This window comes from Nicrophorus vespilloides, unplaced genomic scaffold, assembly GCF_001412225.1.
Source record: "Nicrophorus vespilloides isolate i.1.1-1 unplaced genomic scaffold, Nicve_v1.0, whole genome shotgun sequence".
Classification (NCBI taxonomy): Eukaryota; Metazoa; Arthropoda; class Insecta; order Coleoptera; family Silphidae; genus Nicrophorus; species Nicrophorus vespilloides.
Genome location: NW_017096654.1, coordinates 1 through 26998, shown reverse-complemented (window position 1 = coordinate 26998; position 26998 = coordinate 1). Strand labels below are relative to the sequence as shown.

The 26998-nt window shown below is 33.4% G+C and overlaps 2 protein-coding genes across 2 annotated transcripts; one reads left to right on the top strand and one right to left on the bottom strand.

The window, feature by feature from the left end:
- Positions 1-227: 227 nt before the first annotated feature.
- On the bottom strand, positions 228-1451 carry LOC108557771. Its single transcript, XM_017914425.1, has one exon. It carries the CDS (start codon positions 1407-1409, stop codon positions 228-230), a length of 1182 nt encoding a protein of 393 aa, XP_017769914.1. The 5' UTR covers positions 1410-1451.
- A 6322-nt stretch (positions 1452-7773) lies between these two features.
- Positions 7774-23517, top strand: LOC108557788 (protein bowel-like; the record flags this gene model as incomplete). Its single annotated transcript, XM_017914448.1, is given in 2 exon segments — positions 7774-8232; positions 22836-23517. A coding segment is annotated over 1 exon segment (672 nt), but the record flags the coding sequence as incomplete, so codon positions are not given.
- Positions 23518-26998: the final 3481 nt, after the last annotated feature.

The window sequence follows — 26998 nt, the reverse complement described above, 5'->3', positions numbered from 1 at the left end:
AGCGATAAACGCCTTTTCCTTCGCGCCAAATCAAACCCTTCCTGTGCGCCCAATACTCACCAAAGTATTTGTCTCCGTTGGGCATCCGGAACCCATCCACACCTTTATAGAATTCCGGAAGGCTTTTCTTCGAGGATTTCGAACCCTTCTGCGCTTTTCTCGAAGATCGCGGCATCGTTGAGGAATTAATAAAACGCACTTTTGTAATTTAGATGTTCCGACATTATTTATTGATTTTGACATTTAATCCTAGTGCACACGTCCATGACAGGGCAGATGTCCTTGTCGTCCGATTTGATGGTGTTAAGGAAATTGTAAATAGAAATCGTATCCAAGCCAACGCTTTCAGCTGATCTGATGCTAATAGGAGTCAATTCTTCCTCAACTTCGCTTCTCCTACTTTCCTCCAACCATTCCTCACATTCCTCGTAATAATCCTCGTTAAACACATACTCCAATTGCTCTTCCTGCACAGATTCTTCCTCACCTACACCGTGGTCAGAATAATTAGTTGGGTAAATGACTTTGTAAGGAACGGAGCTTTTAATGTAATCCGGCCCATAGTAAATATCCAACAAGGTAGTATCAACCTTCTCCTCGATCTTAGGCAACTTCTTCTCTTTGGTAACCTTCTTGTATTTAGCGTAAGTCCTATACCAATTCATCTCGCTCTTCGTTAGCTTTTGATGACTTCTAAATTTATTCAATATGTATTCCCTCAACTTCTTATACCTTAAGAAACTCTGATACCAATCGCTCTTACAATAATCGATGTTTCTCCGAGTTTTGGTGCTTTTCGCGAAGATCAACTTCTCCAAATCCTCATCGCTCATTTTCGTAATCAATGATAGCGTAGCTTCATCTGGTTCCTTCCATTCCGGTTCCATCAGCTTCAAAATATTCTTCGATTTTCCCCTCCATCTGGTCACGTTCTGATAGAAAATGTTTTCCGGTTCCAAATACGCTTTTTTTTCTTTCGCAACGCCATGCCATAATCTACCATCAAAATCCACGAGGATCAAGTCATCTTTGAATTTGTTGTTTTCGAACTGTCCGTGGATTTCCATTCCGTTCCTCAGGATGTACGTACCCGGACCTTTGTACTTGTTCTTCAGGAGTGAACCTTTGAAGGTTGTTCCGTCGTAATAGGTGATCATCACCGGCGTTCCGTCCATCAGCTTGTCGTCTTTCCATCTTCCTTCATAAGTTTGGTTGTCTTTAGTGTGGTAGATACCTTCGCCTTCTCGCCAGATCGATCCGCTGCGATGCGCCCAATAATCCCCGATGTACTCGTCTCCGTTCGGCAATTTAAACGTATTCGTCCCATTGTAAAATTCCACAACGTTTTTCGTTTCCTTATTTTTGCCCTTTTTCGAACCCTTCGATTTCTTCGATTTTTTCGATGACATTTCGTCCAAATTTGACAAAACTTACTACGTTTTCTTGATCTATTAAACCTACTAATCATTACAAATAGTTTATACTTGTATTTAAACAAATTACTTGGCAAGTATCACGTACTTACATACACATTACATTATTGTAATTGTTTAAAAATAAATTTAAATAGTATATTAATACAGTGATTTTTAATTTATAGGCATAAAATTGTGGCGTTTCGAAAGGTATTCGTCCCATTGTAAAATTCCACAACGTTTTTCGTTTCCTTATTTTTGCCCTTTTTCGAACCCTTCGATTTCTTCGATTTTTTCGATGACATTTCGTCCAAATTTGACAAAACTTACTACGTTTTCTTGATCTATTAAACCTACTAATCATTACAAATAGTTTATACTTTATTAAACAAATTACTTGGCAAGTATCACGTACTTACATACACATTACATTATTGTAATTGTTTAAAAATAAATTTAAATAGTATATTAATACAGTGATTTTTAATTTATAGGCATAAAATTGTGGCGTTTCGAAAGTATTCGTCCCATTGTAAAATTCCACAACGTTTTTCGTTTCCTTATTTTTGCCCTTTTTCGAACCCTTCGATTTCTTCGATTTTTCGATGACATTTCGTCCAAATTTGACAAAACTTACTACGTTTTCTTGATCTATTAAACCTACTAATCATTACAAATAGTTTATACTTCTACTTAAACAAATTACTTGGCAAGTATCACGTACTTACATATACATTACATTATTGCAATTATTTAAAAATAAATTTAATTAGTATATTAATACACTGATTTTTAATTTATAGGTATAAAATTGTGGCGTTTCGAAATCTAACTAATTTAATTATTGGTTTTCAAGAACGAACACTTTCATTTTATTTAATGACTATTTTTTTTGAAAATAACAAATTTTTCACTTGTATTTGATTTTTTTATATACTTATAACAGTTGTTCGAAAATGTAAATTTAGAAAAGAGAAATAAATATATATGTGCGTAACATTTATGTCAAAACTAATCATAATCATCGTGTTTCTCCTAGACTTTAACGACTTTTTAATGCTTTTAACACATTTATGCTAAAAGTAATTAAAATTCATCAAATAAACAGTTTTCACTACATTAATGTAAATATAATTAAAATAAATAATAAAATTTTATTTTTTTTCTTTAGATTAAAAATTAGAAATAAAAATAATATTTGCGTTTATTATAAAAGTATTTTATAATAAACCTCGCATAGTGCGGGTAATTGGTTCCGTAGATATAACGGACTGTTTGAAATCGGATTAATTGAGGATTTTAAGGAGACAAAAAATCAAAATAAATTTGTCTACAAATGATTTTTATTTTGATCAATGAAAATATAATGAATCTGGAATAATCGAAGCCGCACTGTGCGGGATATTGCTGTATAATATTAATCTATAGTAAATATATTGAACGAAAAAAGTAAATTTGTTAAAATTTTATTAGAAATAGTTTTTTTTTGTACTTATTAAAAAATATGATCAATTTAAGTTTTTTTTACTCAAATAATTTTGTAGAAACGCTACTAGATAACATTTCTACAAAATTATTTAGATATTTCTTTAAATCTTATAATAAAAATTAAAATTTCATTCATGTTTTCTTTTGTTGATTGTTCAATATAAAAGTGCTGGGTTTATACCATGATGAGTCAGCTATGATTCACAATAACAAATATCATTGTTACAATTACTCTACATTTTAGAAGTTTTCAAGTAAAAAGTTTTTTCAGTATCGGAAGTCTCAATGATATTTCATTAGTTTTCTTAATGATTTATATCATTTCTGGATTAGTATGAGACACTGTAACATTCTTAATTTTTGGTTTTGTTGTTAAATGTATTTATTTTTAAATTAATAAAACTTAAGTTTTGATCAATATTCTATTGTCGTGTCCAGCGATTCAAATATCTCTGGTTACTGTGGAATATCTCGTAGTTATGTCATTGTGGAGTCATAGTAGAATTTTTAAGGAATGCTAGAGGTGAAGTTGGAGTTTTTTTATGATAATAAACACTTTATTATTCTCTATAAGATTATTAATAACTTTTATGTCCAGATTCATGTTGCTAGGTTTGTTACTAGGGTTTGTATGAGTCTAACTAGGACTCGGGAGGACTCTCCACTAAGACCAAAACTAACTTGGACTAGCGACTAGCTAGGATTAGGACTTGGATTCTGACTCTTTAGAACTCTCCTTGTATTACATAAACATCCTGTTATATAGTAGTGAATTAGCATAGTTACAATAGTTATTAAGAATAGTCGTTACACAATGATTAGTTATGGGATCTTCCTAACTAGTATTTGTACTAAGTCATAATATAAACAATAACGGTTATACATAACACTATAATATTCTTTGAAACCTTCGATTGTTTTCGATGAAATTACGTCCAAATTTGAGAAAAATTAATACGTTTACTTGATCTATTGAATTTACGAATCATTACATGATATTTACTTAATGTCAAATATCAAAGTTTATAATGATATTTATATAATGTTTTGTGATGCCATTTCTAGTCAAACTGTTGTTAAATGTATTCATGTTAAATTAAAAAAAAAAAACTAAGTTTTGATCAATATTCTATCAATTTTAAGTTCCAAAACATTTGTATTTAATCGTAGTTCAATGAAACATTTGTACTTTGTAGTAGTTGAATGAAAAATAGTAGATTTACTTATGTCTCAATATTATTTTTTTTTTAAATTAATAGACTGTCAACTTAACATATTGCTTTTATTTTTTTTGGATATGTTACGTTGGAAGTTGATTTTGGATATGTGATGTCGTGATTTTGATCGTTGTGAGTGCGGCTTCGTTACCTTTCCCATTGTGAGCGAGACTTCGATATCTTTGATCTTGTCCGCAACATCTCGCTCTGGACCACACCCACAACACACAACTCTTTCACTCTAAACCACGTTCCAACAGCTCTCGACCTCAGACTCGTAGGAAAAATGAAGAAAAACAAACGTTAGACTAGAAGACTCTCGAGCAGCACTCGCGAGGAGGAAGGAGGAAAATCGAAAAGCGAGACGATGATTAAGAGAGAGAGAGAGAGAAAGAGAGAAGAGAACGCATTACACGTAATAATAGTCCTGATGTTATGTAACTTTCCACCCGTTCGGGTTCCCCTTATATTTGTACGCTTTGTTCATTCTTTTGTTATCCGTATTTGTTTTCTTCCACCGGTCTCCACCTTCGTTTCAATTTTTCTTTTGCGGTTTTAGAAGCGATTAATCATGCGCCTGATAAATAATTCAGTGCGCAAAGCTCGAAATCACGAACTTACCGAGAAGTTGGGAAATTTCGCTCCGTGAATTTCGAAACTGAAAACAAAACAAAAATTTTTGCTATTTGGGCTGCGAAATTTCGAACGGGATGCCGGAAATTCCCTCCACTGTTTGCTCGAGGACCTAAGATTATTGTGGGGAGAGAGAAAAAAAAGGAAGAACGGAAGGCAAATGGTTTTACGACTTATGGCATTGTAATAAAACTCCACAATCCTCTCGGATAGTGCAAACAGACCACCCAACCAAAAAAAAAAGGGCAGCCCCAAAAACAAACCCTTTTTACACCTACGTGAGGCTCGGTTCTCTCGACGGCTTCAATAACAATAACAATGCCAAAAAAGAAGAGAGATAAAAGCCGCTTATTGCTTAATTTTAAGCTGAAGCTGTTGTTTGTTCAAAATTGTGCTTCAAGTGATTTCCAAATTTTGGGCATGGTCGAATTCACGTTTAGAGAGATTTTCGTACTTTCCGACTTATCGTAATTGTATTCAGATCCTCTTTGCGATGTGCCATCATCATTGCTCATCGGGATCAGCTCGTGTGCATGCTTCTCGCTCGTTTTCTTGAGGTTTTTTGTGCATGACTTTGGGTTTCCATTGTTGATTCAATTACACTTTCTATTCAACCTCTTCAATTACTTTTTATTCAATAACACATTGTTGTCCCCCTTTTTTTCACACGTTTATTTTCATGATTTCATTGATTTGCTTTTTCTTATTTACTGATTGATAAAATAACTAAAAGAAATCAGCATATCTCATTTATTAATTATCAATATTTAGACCTAAATATAATCATTAGAAAACACTTCTGACGTAATCATAAAACATATATAAAAAAAGATTTACAGTTTACTAGTAAAATTTAAAAACAAATTGATAAAATTACTAAATCTTCATTGTTTATTACCATAACGTACAAAATGAAAGAGATATATCCGTTAACTGTAATACGTATTACTTTTTATTGTAATCTTAAATATATTTAAAGTTTAATAATTTAAGATTTAGTATGTAGAATTTAAAAAAATATATATGACGTTTTTGAAATTCTTTGAAATTTTTCGAAAAAAATTCGATATAGTCGGGATTTTGATACAGTCGGGATTATGGTTGTCGAGATTGTGATACAGTCGGGATTATGTTTGTCGAGATTTTGATATAGTCGGGATTTCGATATAGTTTTTGAAATTCTTAGAAATTTTTCAAAAATTATGTTTGGTAGATAATTCTCAAAATGTTAAGATAAAATAGACACGTAATGAAAAACCCTTTAAAATGAAATTATCAAAAAACATTAGATTTTCTAATTGCAGAAAAAAATGAAGACATTCCATTTACAAACTAAAATTTGATTGAGCATTTTTTATAATTTATTACATGAATATGATAAAAAAAAACAACTTGATGTTATTAATATGTTCATTATTTATTCCTTAGTTGTTTTTTCTTTAATTTGAATATTCAATAATCTAATTAATGTTCGTTGATTATCGAGTAATTAGATAGATCGTAAAGATAATGCATTTTCAACTTATTATAGAAAATCAGAAAATTCCACAAATCTCATTTCAAAGACCATAGTTTTATCTTAAATTTACATCTAATGCCATCTAATTAGTGTGTGTGTGTGTGGTTATCGAGTAATTAGATGAAATGAGAAGACGTTAATAAATGATTGAAAAATCTCAATATCTTAGTCATTAATTAACGTTACGTAACATTAGTTATATGAAAATATGTGATTTAGAAGCTTTCTTCTGATGTAATCATTTTTATATATATATAAAATAAGTTTTCAGTTATTTTTATTTTATAAAATATGCAAATCTTATTAACTTAGTTGTTTTTCTTAAATGAAAAAAAAAATAACTATTAATGAATAAGTGCAGAAAATGTTGTTTCTTTTAGTGATTTTGTTATTAAATCAATATAACTGAAACTAATTTTGTAATTGATTGAACTTAATAGTATTATATTTCATGTTGTATTGATTTTGTTATTATCTTCCTTGTACTTCAGAGAAAAGTTGAACTTTGCTTTAGTTGTATATATAATACGTGCAACATTTGCATGTATCATTTTGAATTTTCTTAATAAATTTGTAAACTTAAGTGAATTCAGATGAAAAGTAACTTAAAAAACCTGATTTAAATTTGCTACATCTTGTCTAATATTTTTCAAATTCTGTAATCTTCAATTAATTTAGATTATGTAATTCTTCTATCGAGTTATTTTTGCAGCATCTCCATGTATCGTTTTGTATCTTGAATTTTCTTAATAACCTTGTAAATTTAAGTGAATTCAGAATGAAGATGAAAAACAAACAGTTTTTAAGCCTTGAATCTGAATTCAGATCATTTAACTTGTAAATTGTATTGTTACAATCAATTGATCTGCATTTTATGCAATAAATGTGATGTGTTTAATGATGCGTTTCTTTCGGTGTTCCGAACAAAAAGCTACTTGCAGGAGATTGCAACTCTGATCCAATTAGATGCGAAACAAAGGATCGTAGTGACACGATCCTCGTTGCAGAGTTTTTTTTGAATGAAACAGCCTGTTGCGTAAGGTCCGCGCGGATTCCTTGAATGGAGTGCCGAAGGAGTGTGTCAAAACAATTGATGTACGAAATGTGTGCATGGCGCGCGCGAAAACGAAGGCACGAGCAAAACGAAAGAAGGGCATAAATAACGCGAAAGGCAAACAGACCGAAAAGCGAACGCGTGTATATCGAGAGAGGAGAAGGATGATGAGGCTAAAGATGGAAAGAAAGAAGGAGATGAAGATGATGGTAAAAAAGAGTAATAATAAGAGATGAAGGAGAAGAATAAGGATAAAAAGGAGCTGTATATGAAGAGCGTTTCGAGTGCCGCCCACAATCCATCAGATAGATCATAGAGAGCGAGCGCGGATGGTACCTTCGTGGTGGCGGTGGCGGCGGCGATGGCGATGGTACCATCATCGCTGCCGCAGTGGCCATACCAGCTACTACTACCAACCGACGACTAACCAAGCGATCCGCGGCCAGGGTAGAACCATTCGGTACCATCGGCTCCGAGCAGAAGGAGAAAGTGAGATAAACGTACGCGAAGTGGTCAGATCGAGGGAGATAGATAGTTCGGAGATGGATGGAGGTATGGTGGCCCCCGCCTTCCCCACCGACGCATCCACAGGTGCCACCTGAACAGCGCCTGTACCTGTTCGGAGTGGTTCTATGGTTCAGTGTGACCGCGACCGTCGTCAAAACGCACGCCACGCGTTGTTCCTTCCTCCTGCCGCAACACAACACAATTCATTCAATACAAACGAAAATTATCAGAAATTGCGTAAAGCAACCCTAAGTTTGCAAAAACACTCTAGTGCGATAAACTATAAATAAACCATTGAACCCATGTGGTACTGTGATCAAGGTGCGCTTTGGATTAAGGACTACACACTAAGCATTTGCAGCACCGGACGAAGACTAATTCCAACTTGAATGTTTTATGGTAAATATTGTATGTGCGTGCATGTGTGTGTTTTTTTTGTCTTAAGTTTCGCGGGGTCCTGCGGGGGTCAAAGGGGGAGAAAGGCGCGAACCCAGCAAACGCTTCATTACCAGGCCCGTACATATTGGAAATATTTAATTGTACGCGCGCAATTTCAACATGCACAAGAGAGAACCTTCAAGGTTCCGCGTCGACTGTAAATCCTTCGATCCTTCTATCCGCGTACATTCGAATCTCGCGCTCTTTTCATACAGATTACATCTCAAATCCGGATCAAAAGTAACTTTTAAATAACACATTTAATATTTTTCGAATTCTGTAATCTTCATTTAAATTCAAATCTCAAATTAGGATTAGATATACTTTCTAATAAGGTTTTAAGAATGCAAGAGAAGACTTTAAATTTTACTTCCGAATTCACTGCAAATCAGGATTAATAATTTCTTAATTTTGTTTCAAATTCGAATTTAATTGCAAATCTGTATCAGAAGTAATTTATTTATAAATAACGCTTTTAATCTGCAATAAAAGTTTGCGACTTCTTCTGATTTTTTCTTTAGTCTCGACATTCTTTGATCTTCAATTTACGATCAATAAAGCGCGTTGATTTAAGGCCCGATGAGGACTTCTTCTGCGCTCCTCCTCCTCCGACGGCTAAGCCATTTCTAACCGAATCCACGTGAAGAAAAGGATCAACGCCGTTTTAATGGCTTCCACCATATACTTTATCAAAATGCTCTCGGTATCGCTTTCTACAGGTTTATGTTGCTGTTTAATTGATGATTTTTTTTTATATTGATGACCTATACTTTGTATCCTACTTAGAACTTTAATGTCTTCTACTTTGTATCTATTGATCCATTTGGAAGATGCATTAAGAACTTCTACTCATGTGGTCTTTACTCCAAATATATAAAACCAATTTTGTTAAGCTTAGCAACCAAAAGTTTGTTGCGTGTGGTACTTTCTAAGTTTACAGTTTCTCTGCATATGATCATTTTTTTAAGATAAATATTACATACAAGGTTTAATAACATTTTAGCTTGTTACTAGTAACCTCATGTGCACTTCACACCTAATATAGTAATATTACAGCGCTTACTCTCAACACTAAGTTTTCAGATTTTACAAGAAAATCTGTTTTTATTTGAAAGTTCAGACACAGTTAATAACTAAAGCTAATAAATTTGATAAAATGCATAATAATAAAAAAAAAGTGTTTCAGAAAATATTCAAGTTTATTACTAAGGTGATTTTAATAACATTAAAGTTGATTTTAAATTTGATCAAGTGGATTTTATATAAAATAAAAATTTAAATAAATTTTATTACTTTTTGAAGACCAACAAATTTGGTTTTATTACCGTATGACATTCTTGACGCTGAAAATAGTTGAAAACAAAAATGAGCGTATTTATAAATTTGAAAGTCAAGAATCCTTACTACCTTAAGTAAACGTAGAAAATTTTAGATTAATATCTTGTTTCGACATAAAACGCTAAGGAAATCGTTAAAAAGTCAATAAAATTAAGAATTCGAGGAATTCATTCTACGTTTAAATTGTAATTAAAATATCAAGTAGGTTAAATATGCACACTTTGATTTAATTAATAAAAAAAATGAAACTAGAAATGTTTTGTACTTTCATACTTTTTTATAGAATTAACGTGCAAAGTTAATTGATGTAATAAGTCGAACCTTGCAAAACGTGGAATTAATATTTCTTTGGTGTGCATAACCTTTCGCGATCGTTTCCACCGGCTATTTGAATGCGAGGTTCGCAAGACCCATATAATTGATTTGTAATATGTCAAAAGTCAAATATGCATGAAATATTGTTAAATATTTGGTTATTTCAAAAATAGATTGAAATTACATTGAAAAATATCAAATTTCATTCACAAAAGTTAAGCAATTTCTTTAGTGGACACTACTTGGATGGGCTAAAAATTAAGAAATAAATTAAGATTATTTATGTCTTTAGTCATTTATGAGAGAAATAGATTGAAATTACAATGAAAAATATCAAATTTCAATCACAAAAGTTAAGCAATTTCTTTAGTGGACATTACTTGGATGGGCGAAAAATTAAGGATATTTATGTCTTTAGTCATTTATGAGAGAAATAGCTTGAAATTACATTGAAATATATCAAATTTCAATCACAAAAGTTAAGTAATTTCTTTAGTGGACACTACTTGAATGGGCGAAAAATTAAGAAATAAATTAAGGATATTTATGTCTTTAGTCATTTATGAGAGAATAAACACATTATTTAAAAAAACAAAAACAAAATTTTTAACTTCCGGTTTTTTGACATTTATAAATCATATTTAGTCTTAAAATAACAAAATCGGAAACCAATTTAAAAAACATGTTTTTTTTTTATAGTAATTCATACATATTTTTAAGTTGCTGTCATCTAATTTAAATGAATTAAAATAATTTGACGTGATTTTTGACTGACATTTCACATTCTCCTCTTACAACATTGAACCACATTTCTAAGTTTTCGGCCACGCAACCTTGGATCTGGGAACGTTAGCCTTTGGTTAATTTATTTTACCAAAGTCAATTTAATAGAAGAGAGCCAACAAAAAAAAAACACGAACGGACAGCTTTGTATATTATAAATATATATGTTTATAGGAATCGAAAAAAAAAGAGAAGTTGTGATGCAATCACATCATTTTCGGAATTTTAATTGAAATTCGTATAGGAAATCGATATGACCTACTATGTCAAATGTCAAATATTAATGAACTAGATTATGGATTTTTTTGATTTCTATACTTTTACTTACTAAAAAATATAAACAAATTAAAAAAAAACAAGTTGAATTATGTCATAGGCTTTAAAATTTAATTATTTTGTTTGTATTTATTTATTTTTTTTATACTATTTTTGTTTATCTAATGATGATTAGTAATTAATTAACATAATTTACTTTAAATAATTAAAAAATGTTTTGCATATTTCATTTGCATTTGGAGCTACTTCAATGCAAATGCGAGCCGTATCCTTTGTTTCCATGGTTTTATTATTACTGAATGGATAAGCGAGTGCTTTCGATACTTTTACTTACTAAAAAATATAAACAAATTTAAAAAAATACAAGTTGAATTATATCATAGGCTTTAAAATTTAATTATTTTTTTTGTATTTATTTATTTTTTTTTATACTATTTTTGTTTATCTAATGATGATTTGTAATTAATTAACATAATTTACTTTAAATAATTAAAAAATGTTTTGATTTTTTTATTTATCTTATCAAAATTGAAGATTGTGTTATAATAGATATTAGTGATAATGCACATTCAAGCATCAAATTAATTTGAAAGTTTTTAATTTTAAAAAAAACGTGAATTAAGTTGGTCACTCTTTAACTAAATATAGGAAATTACTGAGACGCCATCTATCTTTCTGAAATTGAAGTTCTTGATATTCTAAATAGACGATGTGACAGTTCACGTCAGTCGCTTCGGATTGATGAAGCTAATTAAAGCCAGTTTCAAAGTGTTTTGACTGTGGGCAATTACTTTGAAATGCTTTTTAAAAAAAAATACACAGTTTTAAACGATCCGTGCGGCGTTGCCAATTACGTAAGAGCGCTCGGCGAGAAATCAATTTCGGCTTTCTATTTCCGATCGAGGCTTTTGTTTGAGTCCGTCGTTTCATCTGTTCGTTGTTTTTTTTTTCGTTCTTCCCATTTTGCCGCAGTAATAAAATCGACTCTCCTAAATAATAATAGGAGGCAATCGTAAAAGTAATTTTGCGTGCACGCCGTTCGCGCCTCCATCTTGGTCACGCCGAGCGCCCACGTTTTACAACCGCTCGTGGTCGAGATTTTTGCCCTCCTCAACATTCCCCGTTCGATCACCATTCCGATCACCCTATTCATCGAATTCCGCTTCCGGATAGAATTGTACTTCCGCTATTTTTGAATTTCCCGCTCTCCGTATTTAAAAATTTTGAAATTTATACACAATTTGTTCTTCATCCTAGTCCTTACTTTCTGTTATTGGGAATTATTTCCGGTATTTTGAAAATGTTCACAATATAGCTCATCTTATTCTGTCTATACTACATGTTGAATCGTATTTCCGCTATTTTTGAATTTCCCGCTATCCGTATTTAAAATTTTTGAAATTTCTACACAATTTGTTCTTCATCTAATTCCGTTTCGCTTCAATCCTAGTCCTTACTTTCTGTTATTGGTAATTACTTCCGGTATTTTGAAAATGTTCACAATATAGCTCATCTTATTCTGTCTATACTACATGTTGAATCGTACTTCCGCTATTTTTGAATTTCCCGCTCTCCGTATTTAAAAATTTTGAAATTTATACACAATTTGTTCTTCATCCTGGTCCTTACTTTCTGTTATTGGGAATTACTTACGGTATTTTGAAAATGTTCACAATATAGCTCATCTTATTCTGTCTATACTACATGTTGAATCGTACTTCCGCTATTTTTGAATTTTCCGCTATCCGTATTTCAAAATTTTGAAATTTCTACACAATTTGTTCTTCATCCAATTCCGTTTCGCTTCAATCCTAGTCCTTACTATCTGTTATTGGGAATTACTTCCGGTATTTCGAAAATGTTCACAATATAGCTCATTTTATTCTGTCTATACTACATGTTGAATCGTACTTCCGCTATTTTTGAATTTCCCGCTATCGGTATTTCAAATTTTTGAAATTTCTACACAATTTGTTCTTCATCCAATTCCGTTTCGCTTCAATCCTAGTCCTTACTTTCTGTTATTGGGAATTACTTCCGGTATTTTGAAAATGTTCACAATATAGCTGATCTTATTCTGTCTATACTACATGTTGAATCGTACTTCCGCTATTTTTGAATTTCCCGCTATCCGTATTTAAAAATTTTGAAATTTCAACACAATTTGTTCTTCATCTAATTCCGTTTCGCTTCAATCCTAGTCCTTACTTTCTGTTATTGGGAACTACTTCCGGTATTTTGAAAATATTCACAATATAGCTGATCTTATTCTGTCTATACTACATGTTGAATCGTACTTCCGCTATTTTTGAATTTCCCGCTATCCGTATTTCAAAATTTTGAAATTTCTACACAATTTGTTCTTCATCTAATTCCGTTTCGCTTCAATCCTAGTTCTTACTTTCTGTTATTGGGAATTATTTTCGGTATTTTGAAAATGTTCACAATATAGCTCATCTTATTCTGTCTATACTACATGTTGAATCGTACTTCCGCTATTTTTGAATTTCCCGCTGTTTCTATTTAAAAATTTTGAAATTTCAACACAATTTGTTCTTCATCCAATTTCGTTTCGCTTCAATCCTAGTCCTTACTTTCTGTTATTGGGAATTACTTCCGGTATTTTGAAAATGTTCACTATATAGCTCATCTTATTCTGTCTATACTTCATGTTGTTGTTAATTTTCAAAATTCCCGCTTCTATAAAATATGGACACGCCTCCGCCGGCTGTACAGTTTGAAAAGCGCAGTGGTTGTCCGAGTGACATGTCATCTGTCACACGCTGAATAAATTCATTTGCATTTGGAGCTACTTCAATGCAAATGCGAGCCGTATCCTTTGTTTCCATGGTTTTATTATTACTGAATGGATAAGCGAGTGTGTTTATGCCTGGGCGTACTGGATTTTCTATTCTCGTTGCGATTGTGACATTTTAATTAGATAGCTGTTGTTTTCTGATGCTGCTGATGATCAAACCCAACAAACAAAGGCGCGACTTATTGAACATGTGCATCAGCATACGAAGGATTTTCATGGGATCGACGAGCTGTACTTTCCCATTACTTACCATATTCAAAACACGCTGCTACCAACAGTACCAATAGAGCACAGAAAAAAAAACCCAGATCCAATGGAATTCCAATTATACATAAAAAAAATCCCCTAGATTTACTTAGCTTATCATACGCTCATAAGTCTTTTATAATGAGTATCAATGTCAAAATTTAGCAGATAAAAGTAAGGATTTTTAGGGAATTTATTTTTTAAAGTTTTTAGTAACATTAAATGAAATTCCCCCAGATGATATTACTTGATTATACGTATAGAGTAATACCTTTTATGTTATGGCACGGATTAATCCCGTTGCTCTGTGATGCTTATTATTAATGTGAGAACTTCGAAATCACGATATACCTGAAAATATGCCTCATTAGACAAGCATACGCGTAGATGATTTTTTCGAAGTTATCCACCGTGACGGATCTTAATAGACGAGGTAAATTGCAATAGCTGAAGGAAATGCGTGTATAAAGTTTTGAAATATGAATCGAAACTTGTTTATATCTAAGTGCAATGCAACATGAAATAGGTTAAGATAAATTTATAATAAGAATTATAATGATTAAAAGAAGTCTTTTAGTCTAGAATCATGTGAAGCTTTAGAAGAGAAATAGTTTTCCTCTAATTATAAATCTACTCATAGTAAAACTTGTTTAGAGGTTTGACTCATTGGTGGGTGTGAATCTACGTAAAATTGATGGTAGAGTGTTCTCATCGTGGTAGCTTAAAATTTAAATAAAATAGTGATAGTCATGGCAACCGAACCATCACAACATCGAAACAAAAAAAAAAGCTACTGCCTGCCGTCAAACGTCGTGGAAGAAGGAGCAGAAGATGGCCGCAGCTACCAAGATCGAAGATTAAAATCCTCCCCGGAGAATCATTAAGTTAACGGTGATTAAAAGTATTTTGTCTGGAAATTTATGCTTAATTAAGCGAATTAAAGAGATGACTCCGACTGGAAGTGGACCAATTACGCGGCGGATTGTAAGACGGGGCCGGAGAAGAGGAGACTGGTATACGCGGCGGTGTCCTAATTAGCATAATTAAGCAGTTGGTAACGTCAAAGAAGAAATTGAAAAGAGTGAAGAGTCTCGGAGCAGAAAATAAACCAACAACAACAAGCAACAAAAAAAAATATATACAGACGAACGAAGAACAGTCTCGGTGGGGGAAGAATCGAAGATGAAGGAGGAGGATGAGAGGAGTTGTGCACATTATAGGCCGTTAATAATGACGCCGATGGTAATTAGAAAATCCGGTTCGATCGGTTTGATGGGAGGCGAAGGGGGGTTTCAAGTGCCGCCGTTGCCTCTCACTCGCCTTCGTTCCATGTGTCCGAAGGAGAGCTGCACGCATAGGAAGAAAGAAAGAGGGATACGGTGGAGAAGTCGAGAGGCAGAAGGAGAAAAAAAAATATAGAAATCGGATTGCGGCGAGAAAAAGACGGATAGCGAAGCGAAAGCTAGACGCTATGCGAGAGCGAGGATGACGGAAAGAGGTTGTGTTGGATGGAAAGAGTGAGAGAGAGAATCTGAAGCCGCGGTCGGCGGTCAGAGCTGTTACAACACCCGGTGCTCCGATTTATTACATTCCGATCGAGACCAGATTCGATTGGAAATATTAACTCGCCTTATAATTAATATGCTAATGCTGCTGCGATGCTAAGGTTGTTTTTTTTTTGTTCGGGAGGACGAGCAGGAGAGGATGATCATCGACAGAGTGCATTAGTTGGCCTTTCCAAATCGAAGAATCGGCCCATATCCAGGCGTTAATTATTTAGGGATTTTAAAACCGTTGGTAGCAATGACCGCGCGCCGCGTGCGAGGATCTCTCAAGATCATCCTCCACTTGGATAACTTGTTCAATTAAACTAATGCAATCCTGGAAACGTTAAATGTACTACAGCACCAACACGACCAGTTACCATGGCAACAATCTACATTGGTAATCAATCAACGTTCAGATTTGCTATCCAAAACTAATCCAATGACAGTGACATTTACAACAGTTGAAAGTTGTACTAATTACTCTCTGAACATCTTAATATTCAGACGACTATTGAACTCTAAATATTCTATAATTTTGTTATAATCTCAAATGTCCAAGACATTCATTCTTCTTAAAAAAAATAGTAACTTGATATGAAGATGTCTTCAACTATACAGTTATTATAGAGACATTCAGAATAGTCATCTTCTATATAATAATTAGTTTTAAGTTCAGATGACTATTTAAAAATACCTTACTCTTAACATTTAGTGGACAAACATTCAATAATCTCAATTAATCTCAAATGTCCAATTATGATAGAATTGGAATAGTCTTCTCTCTATATAATAATTAGTTTCTGGACAAAGATCTTGATGACTATTTGAAAATGTCTTGATCTTAACTCCAAGTGATCATAGACTCAATATTCTCTATTAATCTCATAAGCCTAAGTTGTTATAGTAACAAATTCTGATGACTCAAAGAAATATAAATCTAGATCATTAATCACACCTGTTTAAGCTACATCCTTAAAATAGAACGATTTTCTTTCTTAATATTAATCTTATGATCAATTAATTAAAGTCAACTTAAAAATTAGATGAGTATTAAGAAATATAAGTAGTTTTAACATTCAGTAGTTTACTTTAAGATAAACCTTATTATTATGATGAACAAGTGTTGATTATCTGGAATACCTTAGAATGATGGGATGCATCATCGGTATTTATCGGATCTATTGACAGTTTCGCAATACAAAAAAATAAATATATTTTTTTTGTTTTAACTGGAAATTTGATAAACTCGTTTGAAATTCTGATTTTGTAATAAGCGGCTCTGTTTGTTTGAAGTTTGTAGATACATACATGCATGCGCGGTTAATAACTTTACGAGCTTCTCGTAAAACGCCTAGTTCTATGGAATATTAGATCGCGAGCGATGATAAGGGCAGACGTGATAAGGAATGTGTCAATCGGTGAAAAAAAAATCCCCTCCGGTAAGCTACAACAACTATCAGGAGGGACGTTGCACAATCTCCGATTTCTCGATTCCTTTCCATCTCCGGTCTCGTCTTCTCTTTCCTGAAGGATGATCATGGTAGTATACCGTACGCTTCGACTGTTTGCTTTCGGTAACCATTCGAAATCCGTACCTTATTGACATTTCTGTTCCAGGAATGGTAAAAGAACACAAACGAGAGACGAGACCGAGTGTATTTGCTTTGGAGATATCTCGACGCTTTCGAACCGCCCGAAAATCGTGTGTGTGCGCGATCTCGAAGAGTTTCTCGACCCAATCGGTACACCAAAAATATTCATGAACAAAAAAAAAATATAACATGAAAACCTTCAGTTACATTGCTTTTTCGTTTTGTTGTTTTCCAACAATTGAATCTGAGAGCTCTAGTTCTGAGCATGTCGAGCAACTCGTGACTCGGGTCAAACGGATCGCAATCGATTAACACCGGGTAGGTGTTACAGGTCATTCCTTCTTCTTTTTGTCTTCTTTACATTTTGTATCCTTCTTTTTAATTTATTGATTTTATTTCGGTGAAATCCGCTTTCGGAATTATTATTTATCGACTAATAAAAGTTTAATAATAATCCAGTTACCATAAATCCACTCCTTCTTACGTTTCTTTTTTTTTTGCTTCTCCTTGTTTCTTCTGTTTGTTGCTCACAATGCATTCTATTATAATGTACAACGAGTGAGTGACTGACAAGGTAGCATGTGGTGCACACGCCTACGTTAGAAATACATAAAAATAAGTTACGTATGCATAAATAATACATTTTCTTTTAAAAGCGACGCAAATTTCTTTCTCTTTCTCGATTTTTATCACAATGGAAACTTTACATTTTTATTTCCCAGTTTACCTTCACAATTAGTGATCCAACTCGAAGCCCTTCTTGTTTGGTTAACAACTCAAAAGAAATACCTTCAACCTTCATATAATGGTCACGTTTGTTTATTTTATTTTTTGTAAATCTCCGCAAGTCACGTACTCAATTGGAACTATAAAACATTCGCGCTTTGCGCAAGTTTCTCGTGTGCATTAAGTAATAATCGATCGTTAAAACGCAGTTTAATGGCACATATTTGTAATTTCCTTTAGGGCATGTATACATTTACAAATCGAAACCCATTTTCGTGTTGAAAAAATAAAGTTAAATACAAGTTTTATATTTGTATTATCCAAGCTATGCTTTGTATGTTACGTGTACCAACTAATAATAGGTTATAATATTGACAGCTGTCATGTGTCAAAGTTCAGGTAGACTATGTATGTAAGGTGTACCAACCAATAATAGGTTATAATATTAACAGCTGTCATGTGACAAAATTCAGGTATGCCCCAATTCTGCAAAAATAAAAGTTCAGATAGACTATGCTATGTATGTTAGGTGTACCAACCTATAGTAGGTTATAACGTTGACAGCTGTCATCTGTCAAAGTTCAGGTAGACTATGTATGCTACGTGTACCAACCAATAATAGGTTATAACGTTGACAGGTGTCATCTGTCAAAGTTCAGGTAGACTATGTATGTTAGGTGTACCAATAGGTTATAATATTGACAACTGTCATGTGCCAAAGTTCAGGTATGCCCCAATTCTGCAAAAATAAAAGTTCAGATAGACTATGCTATGAATGTTAGGTGTCCCAACCAATAATAGGTTATAACGTTGACAGCTATCATCTGTCTTAAGTTCAGGTAGACTATGCATGTTAGGTGTAGCAACCAATAATAGGTTATAACATTGACAGCTGTTATATGACAAAGTTCAGGTTTGCCCCAATTCTGCAAAAATAAAAGTTCAGATAGACTATGCTATGTATGTTAGGTGTCCCAACCAATAATAGGTTATAACGTTGACAGCTGTCATATGTCAAAGTTCAGGTAGACTATGTATGTTAGGTGTAACAACCAATAACAGGTTATAATATTGACAACTGTCATGTGACAAAGTTCAGGTATGCCCCAATTCTGAAAAAATAAAAGTTCAGATAGTCTATGCTAGGTGTTCCAACCAATAATAGCTTATAACGTTGACAGCTGTCATCTGTCAAAGTTAAGGTAGACTATGTATGTTAGGTGTGCCAACCAATAATAAGTTATAACATTGACAGCTGTCATATGACAAAGTTCAGGTATGCCCCAATTCTGCAAAAATTAAAGTTCAGATAGATTATCAATAATTAAAGTACTAATTAATGAAACAATGACTAATAATATGTTTCTTGCAACTAAAATTCTAAAAAAATTACTTTGACTAGATGTCTACAAACAAAGTCTACTATTTCCGTCAGGATACCAACTATAATTGGTAATAATAATGACACTTGTCATAGTATAGTTGGTATACCTGAAAAACTTGTATGTAAATGCGTGTAAATTAATTAGTGTACTAATTAATAATTAAAATAAATGATTCATTTATTGTAACAAAATTTCTCGAAACTTATTAATTGCAAATTTCTCAATCATTCTAATTACCTTGTAAACATGTCTATTATCATTAATTACAAGCAATTAAGTAGAGCGAATGAAAAAAAAAATAATATAAAAAAAATTGGAGCAAAGATATTAATGATTTATATATTATTTTTAATTAGTTGTAAGTCTTAAGATTGATTGTGGATGTAAATCAAACGAATAATTAGTAAGTAAAAAGAAATCTAGACGAATGTTAATAAATATAATTTAATAATCACATAAATTTTGTGATGTTGTCTCCATCGATTTCATAAGGCTTTAATTTATTGGGAATTAGATCTAATCAAAAAGGATTCGTTTATGTCCATAGGGGGACTTAATTCTGATTTCAGATGAGATAAGCTGAAGAAACTAAAAAAAAATAAATAAAAATGAACGAAGAACGAGAAGAAGATGATGATGAAGAAGAAGAAAATGGATTTTGTGTTGTTAATCAAGCGACAAAGGTGATTTCTCTCTCTCTTTCACACGCACTTAGGTGATGCATGGAATTAAACCAGTCCTGAAGCCTCTCTCTAATTTTCTCTCTTTCTTTTGCCTCAATTAAATTGGGCCTCTCTGAGAATCAAATTGCTTCATGTTTGTTATTTCGGCCGACTCACAGATTGAAATAAGGAGTCGACGATGTAAAAAAAAAGAAATGTTGGAGAGGAATACCAAAAACGAAGAAAAAAAAACAATATGTATAAAAGGATAATAATGTTACAAGAGAAAATGCATCTCGCACAAAAGAATTTCAACTGGAGGATGAGTGTGTTGCACTTAATGCGAAGAAAAAAAATAATGTAATTGCTTTATTAAGACGTCGGTGATGGAGAAAGGTTTCTTCTTTTTTTGGGTTGTGGAGCGAATCCAAAAAAAATAAAACTATTTATTAACGTCAAAATTACGAGTAAATTGATTACTTTTTTGTTTTGTTATTCTCGTAAATTAAGGACAATGAATTGATGCACTGTAATTTGTCTGAATAAAGTATTTTAGTTACTTGTCAACTTACTTGTGACATGTAAGGAACTAAAAAATAGTAACATTTTTTAAGTTGGTAAAAATTTATTACTATTACCAATCACATATATATATAACTCAATAAGTTGTCTTACGCAACAGGAGTACTTGTGCAAGTTGTCAAGTTTTGTGCTTTTATTTGATTTATTATATAATTATGTAATACAATTAAAAAGAAGCAGTGATTTTGTTGTAAATCCTTGAAAAGTCGAGTATATTAAGAACTATTTTTTTATCATCTACAAACACTAAATCCTAGAATATACAGACAACGCCGTGGACAGAAGAAAAAATTCCATTACTGTTTTTGCATAATTATGTAATTAAAAAAAAAGTAATACCACGACCTGTCAATAAAACTTTAATGCAAACGTCAATAAACATTAAGACATGTGTCAACAATTTGACAGTTGTCACAATAATGAGATACATTATCAGAAGTTTACACTGGATTTGATACAATGACAAAACATGTTTCTTATTAAAACTTTACTTGTTATTCAACAAAATGATTTTTTGTTATACTTTAGTTCGCCTGGATATGTTAATTAGGGATCTAAAGTGGACACCGAAAATTGGGGGAATTTTTAGAGTAGAATAGAATAAATTTGATCTTTCCAAGAACTATTTCAGAATAGAATCGTGCGAATTCTTTGATCATATAAAAAGTGGTTTTGGTAATGGTTTAAATTTATGCTAAATTAATGGAAATAAGTTGAAAAAAAAACTTAAATTTACAAGAATTTTTATAATTGTTTTGTAATTTGAATAAGTGAATGTTTTCATTAGTAGAGATACATTTGAACTTAATCTATTTCTATTGCGTGTGAACAAAATGTTATTGAAATTCTTTAGATATTTGTAGCGTTTGTAATAACTTTCTTGAGTTTGTTGCAATCAATTTCCTTTGTACACTTTGTTATTCATTGAATACTAAAGCAATGTAACATTTAGTTTGAATATAAATTTCATTTTTCTTTAATATAACATAGATTAATAAATTAACGCAAGATTTGAATTTGCCGCCATTTGTATTTTATGATTCAATAAAAAAAATCACAATCTGCGTTAATTTTGGGACACCTTTTATAAATTTATAAAAAAATGTAAATTTAATTTGAAGAAAATTATATAAATTTATAGTAAATAAATCATCTCGATTTCAAAAAGGAAGTGATTTGCATAAAGTATATTTTTTTTTATTGAAGTGCGTATTCTAAGTAACAGAACGAAAACTGTCAAAGGTGAGTTATACAAATGACACCTGCAGTTTAAACAAATTAATTGCACTTCTCAATCTCCCAAGGTTTCCATAATTGCGCTATTGTTATTTATTTTTTTTCGCACGTGTATTAACACAAAACCCGTTTTTCTGTGCAGATGTATGTAAATGTATGTATGTATGCTACTGCGTTTCTTGCATCGATGCAGTATGTATGCTATTCTCTCTTTCACTCATTTTGTCTCTCTCTCTCTCGAGATCCTTTTGGTATATATAATGTGTTTTCAATGACACCAAAATCCGTGTAGAAAGAGGCTCCCCGTTTTATCCGTGAGATTAGTGCGAGATTTTATGGCCGCGGTCATAAACCGCGCTTTAATCTTCACCTTGAGGGCCGTTTCGAAATCGGATGCTGCTCATCTCAGGTGGAAGATGATTCTCTTGCGCACGGCGATGATCCTCTAACAACGTACGGTCAACATCTGTTGGATACTCACAATTTTGCTCATATGATAATTCGACGGCAATTGACACAGGTTTTTTATTGTTTATGGTTGTGTTTCTAAAGATAATGGAATTTTGATGCGTTTCAATAGTATTTTAAAGTTTGGTAATTGAAAGGTCTTCATCTTAATCTTTAGAAGTAATTCTGGTGTTGCTGTTCTTTGCTTATGTAATGAAACTACTAAAATACGCATATGATTCATTTAATCTACTTTTATAAGAATACATTTGGAAAAATGAAATTTTATGTATAGACTTTCAAACTTCAAGACTTAAAAGTGTATTTTATATCCTTTATAACTCAGACAACACAAATGACAAATTTAGTTTCTATAAACTTGTTGGTAATGCAGAATAAATAAGATTAAGCGAGTTTTAACCCGCAAATAATAGTTCAAAGATTTGTAATCTTTAAGTTTATTAACTGATAATGATATAAATGAGTAAAGTTTTTGAAAAGTTATGCTAGGAAAAGCGAAACATTTAAGTTGTGTATGTTGAAAACTTTGAGAAATATTTGAATATTTGATGCATGTTATTAATTAGAATTTGTATATTTGTTTTTTGTAGAGATTCGAAGATGAGTCATCACCGGGAGTCGAGCGCCTTCGTGCCTGTGGTGCCGTCCCGGAACATGCATCCGATGATGTACTCCGGGGAGATGCACATGATGAACCAAGAAATGTTAAGAGAAAACAGGACGGAGAGGGTGGAAACGCCGAAGACGGCATCCTCAAGCGAAACAAGCACCTCAACTCAACCATCCAGCAACTTCAGATCAGGGAAATCCTCTTCGAACTTTGACATCATGGCCATGATGGCAGATAAAAGGAAAGAATTAGCACTGAGGGAGGAAGCTGCTTGCGTTGCAGCAGCAGCACATGCAGCCGCATTGATGCTTCCGCACAGACCCGGAGGACCCATCCTCGAAGCGAACCCATCGCAGCCGCACCCCTATCCAGGCTTCCTACCCGGAAACAGCAACCCCACGTTCCCGTTCGCCGGCGGCGCCGCTCTCTTCCCGCCCGGACCACCCCAGATGCACGCCCACTTGGATCGGAGGCTGCTGAGGGCGCCCGGCCGTGCCTCCAGACCCAAGAAGCAATTCATCTGCAAATTCTGCAACAGACAATTCACCAAGAGCTACAACCTTCTCATCCACGAGCGGACGCACACGGACGAGAGGCCATACTCCTGCGACATCTGCGGCAAGGCCTTCAGGAGGCAAGACCATCTCAGAGACCATAGGTATGTCTTTTATTTTCGTCTTCCACATGCATTTTAATATCTCCCGAAGAGATGCTCTAGTAATTTCAAACAGCGTCGAGATGAATCTCTCTCTCGAAAACCAGTTCCGCCCGAAGCCCCGAGACGGCTGTTCCTTCTTCTTTCCACATATACGCTCTTCTCTTTTTTTTATTTTTCAATCTCCACCTCTTCTCCTCTTCCTAACCTCGTTCTCTCTCTCCGTCTGCTCGGCTCGACTCGCCTCGACCAGCACGTGGATAGAGATAGAGATTTACGGGTATGTGTGGCTCCTCTCCATGAGAAAAGAACTGGTCGAAGGGAATGGATCAGCATCTCCTCCTTATATCCAACCACCTTTTATACTTCAACTACTACTACTAGAAAATATGGTTGATAGGTTTTTACGATAAAAAAGAAATCGTTATAATTAGGCCCCCCTTGTGCTTCTGCTGCTCGCATCCCTACCTACCTCCCCAACCTTCCTCTTCATCATCATCTTCATCCTCAACCACTTCTTCTTCTTCTTCTTATTCAACCTCCATTTATTTTAATTATGTTTATTGGCCTCTAAAACCTGGAAACTTACTTTAAATCTTAACTTAATTAACGTAAATGAAATTCGATTAGGCGGCCGACGCGGCGCGTGAGGCAACGATTTGAATATTATTCAATACTTCTTGGGCAACGACGGCACGACGTGCTCTCGGTATTATTATATTATTGTTTCGAGATTTCGTCCGCATTGCGGGAAGACGAGAAAGTTCTTCAACTCCATCCGAGAGAACCAATAATTATCCTCCGCGGATGCACCAGCATCATTTCAACATCTCCAGCTGAAAAAAAAAATATATACACAGACAACAATATTTACATTCAGCTCTTGTTGCAATTCATTCTACTTTTCAAAATTCAATTAAATATTGATTTCAATTTTCCAGCATTTGTAAATAATTGATTTTAATTTGTATTAAAAGTTTCAACGACAGACGTTAGTACTTTCACTTTTTATCAATACTTCTTCATATTTGGAAGTTCTGATTTGCAATGTTTTAAACTGCAGTTGGTATTTATTCTTAATTCGATCGAGAGATAGAGAGATAAATGCATAAGAAGCAATTAATCATTTAGGCGCAACTCTCAGACCATTTTCATTCTCCAATTTGGAACAGATCGAGTTGAGTAATTCTCCGATTAGATCTAATCTAAATATGTGAAATTAATGGCCGGTCAAGTTACGGGCCTCTCCCCTCGACGAGACAAGACAAGACTGGAGATTGAAGACGTGAGAGGAAAGAGGTGAAACAGAAAACGGAAAGGTAAAGGAACAAGACGAAAACACGACTTATCATTTAACCATCTGGTCCTGATCGCTTGGTCATAGTTAACGTCGATATCGGGGAGCAGTTTGATGGGTGATTGGTGTGTTCGAAGAGTTTCAATAATTAAATGGCATACTTGATACATCGACCGTATTAAATCCGAAGGTTTCTTTGCAATTGGAGATTTCAAAGCAGATAGCTTTTGCAGACGCACACACAATGTGATCTCAGTTTATTGATTGATTTACAATATATTCAATAATTAACGTGAGCGTAAATGATTTACAAATAATTTTAATCAATGTAAAAAAATAAATTTAATTTTCTGACAGCTTTGCAAATTGATTGACAGATTTAGTGTAAAAATCAGATGTATTTCCAATATTTCCATTGCGTACTAAATTTGAAAAATAACCTGAGGTTAAGTGAAATGCTCAAGTTGAAAATACCACACGTGCTAATTACCGAAGATACACGTAAGATCGAAAGACTGTGAGAAATTTGGTGCTGAAGAGAGAGAGAATTTAACAGTGCATATTTAACATTTCTTCACTGAATTCCGATGGGATTCGATCAGGAGGGTTGCTCTCGTTATTATCGGTGTCCTTTCTTGTGCGAGTTTCTTGCATCGTTCCTTTTTTTTGTTGGTTGTTATTATTGCTGTTGCTATAACTTCTTTTTTCTCCTCCCGTGATATTTAATTACCGTCGGCTTCGTGAACTTGCATTACATGTAATTATGAACGCTGCATCACACGCGGCTTCTGCGGTAGAGAGAAAGAAGTCGTTCGTTACAAGATGAGGAATTTTATCATTTCGAATCAGTCGTGCTTGAAAACCGACATGCCGGACCGCTTTTTTCCTTCCTCCTCTTCCTTCGCCGTTGGTTGGACTTCGTTTTTTTATCCTTCTTCTACTGTGTCTCATTTACTTCTTCTTCCACCATCCAGATCTCAGCTCGCCCGACAACCGAAGCACGTATGCGTATGAACATTTTCTAATAAGATTTTTCCAATTTTCTTCTCCTTACGTTCGTTTATTTCCTCTGATTGGTATATATGCAGATACGTGCACGTAAGAGACATGGGTTCGGTTCGGTTGCGCAACGTCGGCAACGTCGCCTCATGGGTCTCGAGGAGGTCACAGCGGGGACGCGAATGGTTCCCACTTTGGGTCCCCCGACGTTTTTATGGGCGCTGGGCTACCGTGCCGCATATTAAATGCGGCCCCATTCGAGAGCCACCAACTCGCATTTCAATTAACCAAAACCCACAAAAAAAAATAAATAAAGAACGACCAAACTACAAGAAGGTGCACGGACGAGAAATAAAGGATACCCATGAGGAGACATGGGAAAGGCCTGTACCAAAACTTTGTTTAACGATCGCTTCTATATAATACCTGTACAAATCGCGCTACCGATGTGTGAAACTGTCACAGACTTGTAAAGTCCAATATTTTATCACTTCTTCTAATAGTAAATTTCACTTGTATTAATGCAAGTTCTTTATACAAGTATGTTTTAAGCAAAGTATCACAATTACTTGCATTAATGAAAGTAATACATACAAGTACATCAATGATAAAGATAAGTACTTGATTAGTTCCAAAAATATAAATCTGAAGTATCTAAATTAATTAATTGGATTTGTTAATCAGTTGTAAATTTAAAGCTAAAATATTGAAAATGTTTATTCCAAATAGTGAAGACAAGTTTTAAATTTATTATTTTCTTTGTCAATATAAATCTTCTGGATTTACTCGAATCAGTATTATTTTACTGTCACAGACCTGAAGTGAACTTGTAAAGTCCAATATTTTATCACTTCTTCTAATAGTAAATTTTACTTGTATTAATACAAGTTCTTTATACAAGAATGTTTTAAGCAAAGTATCACAATTACTTGTATTAATGTAAATAATACATACAAGTACATCAATGATAAAGATAAGTACTTGATTAGTTCCAAAAATATAAATCTGAAGTATCTAAATTAATTAATTGCATTTGTTAATCAGTTGTAAATTTAAAGCTAAAATATTGAAAATGTTTATTCCAAATAGTGAAGACAAGTTTTAAATTTATTATTTTCTTTGTCAATATAAATCTTCTGGATTTACTCGAATCAGTATTATTTTACTGTCACAGACCTGAAGTCAACTTGTA